At 40.9% G+C, this 7,969-nt stretch overlaps 1 protein-coding gene across 10 annotated transcripts; it reads right to left on the minus strand.

Moving 5' to 3' along the window:
- Window positions 1–7,486, minus strand: zgc:101783 (uncharacterized protein LOC447883 homolog). 10 transcript variants are annotated; one of them, XM_042110080.1, is made up of 13 exons: window positions 7,385–7,457; window positions 6,936–7,035; window positions 6,067–6,112; window positions 5,423–5,461; window positions 5,058–5,120; window positions 4,727–4,774; window positions 1,850–1,900; window positions 1,643–1,757; window positions 1,162–1,220; window positions 862–912; window positions 614–698; window positions 327–453; window positions 1–235 (listed from the first exon to the last, which is right to left on the minus strand). In XM_042110080.1, exons 2-13 carry the CDS (start codon window positions 6,936–6,938, stop codon window positions 146–148), a joined length of 777 nt encoding a protein of 258 aa, XP_041966014.1. In that variant the 5' UTR covers window positions 6,939–7,035; window positions 7,385–7,457; the 3' UTR covers window positions 1–145. The 10 variants fall into 10 exon arrangements, with proteins under 10 accessions (XP_041966014.1, XP_041966017.1, XP_041966015.1 ...); XM_042110079.1 differs by lacking the exons at window positions 6,936–7,035; window positions 7,385–7,457 and adding an exon at window positions 7,292–7,375 and having other exon boundaries at window positions 53–101; window positions 135–235; XM_042110083.1 differs by lacking the exon at window positions 6,936–7,035 and having other exon boundaries at window positions 7,391–7,486.
- Between the last annotated feature and the right edge of the window lie 483 nt (window positions 7,487–7,969).

Consider the following 7,969-nt stretch of genomic DNA (forward strand, 5'->3'; position numbering starts at 1 on the left):
TTGTGCTGGACTGGGCGGCGGTCATATTTTGTACCGCTCTGCGGTATATCTAGTTTATGATGGATTTTCTCACTAAGGTATCACACTTGAGGCTGAGTAACCTCACTAAGGTATCACACTTGAGGCTGAGTAACTTCATCCAGTTTCAGTCCATCTTCTGTGGAATGCAACCAGTCATTTCCAGTAGCTCAGGCCACTTGTCATATTTGTTATTTGACTTGTTGTTTGCTATGTGCTGGGAATAGAACACACATCAATCTGTAAACAAAAAATATTCTAAAATGGAAAAACTGAAAATGAAGAACGTTACACCACCAGTACAGTACCTGCTCAAATGGACTCTTTCCACTCATGCCCTTCCCTCCAGCAAAGACCCAGTTGTCACGGAACGCTAACTTATTGATGGATGTACTTCCAAGCTCAGCAATAAGTCCCCTGGCCTCATCAGTAATCCTGTAAATTATTTTTTGTTTCTGATCACAATACTTTTTGAAGATTAATTGTAAAACAACTGTATTTCAGGATTAATGATGACTAATAAGCAGGATTAATGATGACTGATAAGCATGATTAATGATGGCTAATGAGCAAGGAATCCAACACTGTTCCCTACTTGGTTGCTCCATCATCATATGTTGCAATCAGCACAAGAGTGTCTTTTTCAACAGCCTTCAGAAATGTTACCAGGCTTTCAACCTCTGCCAAAGACAAATGAAAAAAATGTTGGGATAATGGCAAAGTGACGTTGTGCAATACTGTCAATGTATAGTGTCTTTGTGCAATACTGTCAATGTATAGTGTCTCTGTGCAATAGTGTAAATAGTGTCTTTGTGCAATACTGTAGTATGGAGAACAACTTACCGCCATGCCACATGTTAAAGGTGCCTGTTCTAATGAGTTCTCCTGTTCGGGCTATAGCAAAAAAAACAAAAAAACAATTCTATTTCAATCAAAGAGTAACTGCAATTGGACAAATATGTTCATATAGTCACTAGTGTAATATTGTCTTTAAAAATCTGATGAAAGAAATTACTCAAGTGAGTGCTCAGAAATGAATTCTATTAACTATTAGATTGCCTGGTAATCTAGGCTTTACTTTTACTACTGTAAAAGGAACCTTTGAATTGTCCACATAAAGTCATCTGTCCTTCATTTGCATACCATTGATTACAGCAATGTTGAGTCCCTCTTTTGTATTTCTCAGTTCACGGCTGAGAATCCTAAAAAAAATAAATAAATAAATAAATAAATGCATTTGTGAGTAGCTATGTTCTAAGAGTAGATGTAAGTGTCGGAACATGCTGGTAACAGACCAAATAACCCCCGTGCTACAGCAGAGCCAGCGGCTAACATAGCCAGGCAGCTACTAGCGCTAGCGAATACTAGAGTGCATGGTACTATACATTTACATGCCCCCAGAGTGCATGGTACTATACATTTACATGCCCACAGACTGCATGGTACTATACCATCTAAATTGTGCAAATATACAATGTCATCATGGATTATTCAGTATTCACAGAGAAAAAAACTCACATTTGCCCAGATTATTCAGTATTCCCAGAGAAAAATATTCAGTATTCCCAGAGAAAAGAACTCACATTTGCCCGGATTATTCAGTATTCCCAGAGAAAAAACTCACATTTGCCCGTTAAAGCACATTGTAGCCGGGATAGCATTTGCAGCACCGCTCCTTATTCTGAAAGCAAAGGTCCCTTTAACACAACCCGTTGGAAGACCGCATTTGTGTTGTAGACCTGCGAAAAAGGTGACAGGAATGACCCAGATGAGCTATGACGTCCGCCGTAGAAACAACCAAAAAAGTTTTTTTCAGGACAGAAAATATTACCTTTATCTTGGTGGCCATTGGAAGTGAAGGCAAAGGGTACAAATGCCCTCTCTGCAATTTAAGATAAAGGATGTGATTGTTTAATTGTTTGTCCGGCAACATGGCCTCCAGTAGTCACCAGATGACTAGCTCCAACATGTCCACCAGATGACTAGCTCCAGTACAATCTGGCAGGCATTCAGTAACCTGCAGTTTAATCTCTAAAACAAAAGCTATATGGGCAATGAGTGCACACCTGCAACCTCAATACATTACATTCATGGGCAGAGTCTCTCTCTCTCTCACTCACACGCACAGACAGACACACACACACACACACACACACACACACACACACACACTCACATACAAGCGTGAGTGCACACCCACACACACAAGGCCAAGGGAAGGCAATCTTGGGCCCTAGGAAAAAATAGGAATATTGCGCCCCCTAGTGTTCACAGACGTTGCCTGATAAAAAAACAATAGACCCTTTCAACAATAAAAACAAAAACAATGCTTGAACGTTCTATTTGGGCCCCAATCTACTTCCTCTGCATCAAAGATTCTAGAACAGAGCTCTGTTCTAGAATCTTTGCTCTGCATTAAGATAACATATGGAATGTTAAAATGGAAGTCTTGTGGGGCCAACTATGATGCTGATAATGGAACTCTCTTGAAAGGGTCTATAGTCTACGAGGAAAAAAGGGCTATAGGAATGAATAGGAGGCAGGGTGCGAGTTTGACAGAGTATTTTGCCGACAGAGCAGAGCCAGAGCAAAGCCAGACAGAGCATAGCCAGACAGAGCATAGCCAGAGCAAAGCCAGACAGAGCATAGCCAGAGCAAAGCCAGACAGAGCATAGCCAGACAGAGCATATCCAGACAGAGCATAGCCAGAGCAAAGCCAGACAGTGCATAGCCAGAGCAAAGCCAGACAGTGCATAGCCAGAGCAGAGCCAGAGCAAAGCCAGACAGAGCTTAGCCAGACAGAGCATAGCCAGAGCAAAGCCAGACAGTGCATAGCCAGAGCAAATCCAGACAGTGCATAGCCAGAGCAAAGCCAGACAGTGCATAGCCAGAGCAAAGCCAGAGCAAAGCCAGACAGTGCAGAGCCTGAGCAAAGCCAGACAGAACAAAGCCAGAGTGCATAGCCAGAGCAAAGCCAGACAGAGCAAAGCGGGCTGAGTCAGGGTGAGGTTCGTTAATAACAGATAGATAGATAGATAGATAGATAGATAGATATAGCCTAGAAATCTAGACGCACCCTAGTGGCTGCCTGGGCTAGTCTAGCAACTCTCCATTGGCTTGCAAGCTGGAAAAATTAAACTTCGATAGGGCCAATCACATCGTGTATAGAGTCGTTAGGCGGGCTTAACATAATTGATGGCAGAGTTGAAACGGTTCGGCGTGAATTCCCTGCTACTTGAAAACAAAGAAGGTGGATGTTGCTGTTGGCGAACAGCGTGACACGAGTTAAGTCTGTTTTAAGTTGGCAAAAGTTTAAACTAGCCAACTAGCTCCGCTGGTGGGAAACGCATGGGACTCATGAGTTGTAGCGCTGTCCTATTGCGTGCATGGGACTCATGAGTTGTAGCGCTGTCCTATTGCGTGCATGGGACTCATAGCGCTGTCCTATTGCGTGCATGGGACTCCTAGCGCTGTCCTATTGCGTGCATGGGACTCATGAGTTGTAGCGCTGTCCTATTGCGTGCATGGGACTCCTAGCGCTGTCCTATTGCGTGCATGGGACTCATAGCGCTGTCCTATTGCGTGCATGGGACTCCTAGCGCTGTCCTATTGCGTGCATGGGACTCCTAGCGCTGTCCTATTGCGTGCATGGGACTCCTAGCGCTGTCCTATTGCGTGCAGAGGGAATTTGAAAGACAACCGATTATCCCGCCCCTAGGACTGAGCACTGCGAACGGTGAGTCCCCAGACCTACATTTTAATCAGACCCTACATTTCAATCAGACCCTACATTTTAATGTGGGTCTGGCTCATCAGGCTAAAATAAAAAATAGATAGATAGATAGATAGATAGATAGATAGATAGATAGATAGATCAGAATTTAACACTGGTTGCAACTAGCCTGGGAATACCCATGCAAACATTTGGCAAATTTGTGATTTGCTCTGCAGATCCGTTTGGCCAAGAGGCCATTGAAGCCCATTTCCAATGTTCCTAAAACACGGGTACGCAAATACAATTGCTATTTCTTTGGAATTGAATAAACAACTGCATTTAAAACCTTCGTTTACAACATTGCTACACTTTTTAAATGATTTGGTAAGAGCTTAATGTACCAATTTAAGTTTAATTTACGCCCCTGCTGGAAGAACCTTTTCCAGGCCCAATTGTACAATTGTGAAGGTCTGGGTGTTCCCAGGCTAGGTTGCATCTGATTGGTTTATTCAATTTCACTTTTTTAAATGTGACATTAGGAAAACTCTACAGGTGTCTCCCATCACCCCAAGATAGGACTGTCTTGTTGTGGGGAACAAGCACTGATTTGGTGACATGGCAGTTGTTACCTTGTTACAGACTGTTAACCGATATCACTGAAAAACGATTTCTTGCTTTCTCATAAACTGTCTCTGGTATGATTTCACGATCAATCTATTTTCAATGTTGTATTAGCTTGTCACGGTGTGGGGCCCCATGGTAGTCTACCACCCTGGGCCTTCCACCAGCCTTGCACACACACACACACACACCAGGGTTGTGCACAATTCGAATTGCAATTCTGCTTCCTGTTTGCTACCTCGATTGAAATGCAAGTGAAATTCAAGAATTGAATTGGAATTTAAGAGCCAGTTTCAATTCAATTCTGGAATTTTGCACAAGCCTGACACACACACACACACACACTAAACATTTTATATTAGTTTCATTCACCTTTAGATGTTTCTGATGATGTGTTCATTTCAAAGTAAATCTCTGGAACTGATGGGAGATAATTATTTTTCTTATTTTTTAACATGTTCTGCACAACAATTAGCTACAATATGAGCATGATACTACATACTGTCCACTGAATGAGTAAATATGTTTACAAATACCATATGTCATCCAGATAGATTGAGTAAACTATTAAGATCTTGATATATTAACTTGAGATAAAAAGCTATGTATATGATATATCTAAATAGACACATATTAGTCATCATAATAAATTATTAAGTGTGATTTTAGAAATGATTCCTAATTCAGTAATACATGAACTTACAGAAAACATTTCTCAAGGCAAAAAGGACCATCAAACAGGCAGCAACAATGAACAATAGCAACACTGTAAACAAATAAAAACATACGCATCAGCAAAATATAAGAAAATCAATAAATACAAACATTTTCCCCCACCTGTAATATTTTCAGTAAGAACCTCAACTTTGTATTTATACTTCCCATACTTTTTGATATATAGTGGAGAGTGCTTTTGAAGTAAACTGACAAACATGACTATTTTTAGTATCTTCCTTATAATACTCACATATGTATAGACATCATTTCTATCAATGAAAATAAAAATCAACAACTAGGTTAATATTCTTCTGTGTCTAGACATACCAAACAAACTAACATGGTACTTACACTTTTCAAACTTTCTTTTTGTACGTAATGATGTTGGTACTATAGGGCACAGAAAGAGAGAGAGAGAGAAAGAGAGAAAGAGAGAGACAGGAGCACAGGAAAGACAACGGTGATTGTGAGTGAATGAGTTAATGTTTTTCTCCATTGGTTTGGCTCTCTTCTTGAAACAGACATTACATTCTCAAAACTCTAAGATTATTTGGCAAAACAGTCTTACAGTTCAGCACAACACCATAGCTCACTTGCAAAAGCTAATATCTCTCCCAAACTGTTCACTCATGCTTCAAAACTAAATTCCTTCCGTGTCAGTGCCACGAAAATTGCACAGATCAATTGCCCAAATCAGTTTAGATCAACAAGATCTATCCACTTGGAAATTGTGCTAATAGGCTACCTGTACTTAATCATTTGCAAAGATGTACTGAGACATTGAGACATGTACTACTAAGACATTTGCAATTTGATGAAATGAATTAGAAATCCAATTCTGTTGTGAACAATTGCCAAGTGAATTGGAGGTTTGTCCATGTTATTTTGATGTAATTTCTGTTTCAAGAAATGAGCCAAACCAATGGAGAAAACCTGTAAAGGAAGTATCTGTGTACTCAAAAAAGTCTAATGTCAAGGAGTGAGGGACAGCCTACCTCTCCGTAAATATAGCGTCATGTCCATGCAAAATAAGTTCTTCTGCTGCAGGTAAAAGTTTTGGATAAAGGAAGTTTACTCAGAAATATTTGCATGTCACCAAATAGTCTTTGGCTGTGTTTCAAACCGCCTAAATGCACACTTCAAATACTTAGTTTAAGGGCCCGTCCCAATACCTCCCCTTCCCTATAGATTTTTGCCCTAACCCTCGTTTTTGCGTGTGTAGGGGTAGGATATCCCATTACTTTAGGGAGCAATTTTTCAACCAAGATGGCTGACACCGCTGGAAAGGAACAATTGCATAGCTAATAATGAAATTGCATTGCTTCGCAAATAAGCATATTAAAATTTCGAAATATGTTGGAATATGCTAGTTTGATGCACATCCAAAAGACTGTCGAGTTTTGAAAACTGATGAAAATATCTCACGACGCTATCTGACGATGTTCATGATATCTGCCGAGTGCTTTGAGAGAGTCTGCCCATCAATTAACATTATATATGATCTGGGTAGTTTCGTCAATATTTAGGATGTGTGTTCCGGCGTTCACATGAACACAGCCCACACAACAGTCGACCGCTGGAACCAGCATGTTCCTGAATGAAAATAGTAACAGGCTACTACCGCTACACACGTTGACGCTGCACGTGACGTAGGTGAGAGAGATATAATATATCTATCTATCTATAAGGCTCTGGGTTAGCACGTTTGCTACGCTAATTTGCATATAGTGGTGTCCCAATTTATATGGAAAGATCTTCAGCCCCACTTCCCTGTCGAGGGCAATCAAAACCAAGTGGAAGTTTTAAAGGGGGAGAAATGGGATGGGCCCTAAGTATATAGTGCAGATATTGGCACAATACTAACCATCAAAAAGTGGGCACAACGCAAGTCAGCTTTCAGTGCGCACTAGCTGTGTACTGACAGAAGTATGCGGTTTGAGAGACAGTCTTTTACATATTTTACACTTAGAAGAGACACAAACATTGCATGTGTGAGAGAGAGATGGAGAGAGAGAGAGAGAGAGAGAGAGAGAGAGATGGAAGGGAGAGAGGGACAGAGAGAGAGAGGGGGGTGGGTACAAATAGTACAGATGAAGTGATAATGAACATGATTCTGAGTGAACATGATTCTGAGTGACCTCACTCTTGCTAAAGAAACATATGGTTTTAACCACACACACACACACACACACACACACACACACACCACCTCACACTTACCAGCATTTCATGATGAAAGCTACAAATGAAATAAATGCCATTTCTATTTAAAAAAAAAAACAACAACAAAAAAAACAGTATAAATGGTCTTACTCTTACATAATGTCTCCTTCTCCTCAGGTCACACCGATCCTTTTGCTGTCTTGGTTGATAGTCTCACAACCTCCCACCTGGATTACCAGGCAGGCAGATCGAGTTTGGTTGCATCTACATATTTAAACCCCTCCCTGCACTGCAAGTTGTCTGTGAACGCACAACAAACGACATACAAGCTCAACATGAAGTTAAACTCAAGGAGATTGGGGCGCAGAATGCAAAGCATACCATAGAGGTCACGGCCGTTGATAAAGGCCCGTATTTAGCCATATTATTTTGAAAACCTCGACTAAGAGCCTTGGGTAATGATAATATTGCAAAGATATCTTGACAGACACATTCTGACATGAAGAAAACAAAAGAATATAAGCTTCAATGTGGGGAGTTGAGGGTGGACAGAGTAAGGTTGAGCCCTGACAATAATTGTAGTACAAGAAATGGCAAAGAAGACATTCCTTAATGTGTAGACTATCTGGCACTCCTGCATTCCTCTCATTGTGATTCTTTCCTGCCTGACAGGTTCTCCGTATTGCTGTATTACTAATGCGATGATGTGGACTGTGCTTTGGATAGGGTGCTCCT

This window comes from Alosa sapidissima, chromosome 11 (assembly GCF_018492685.1).
Source record: "Alosa sapidissima isolate fAloSap1 chromosome 11, fAloSap1.pri, whole genome shotgun sequence".
Lineage (NCBI taxonomy): Eukaryota > Metazoa > Chordata > Actinopteri > Clupeiformes > Clupeidae > Alosa > Alosa sapidissima.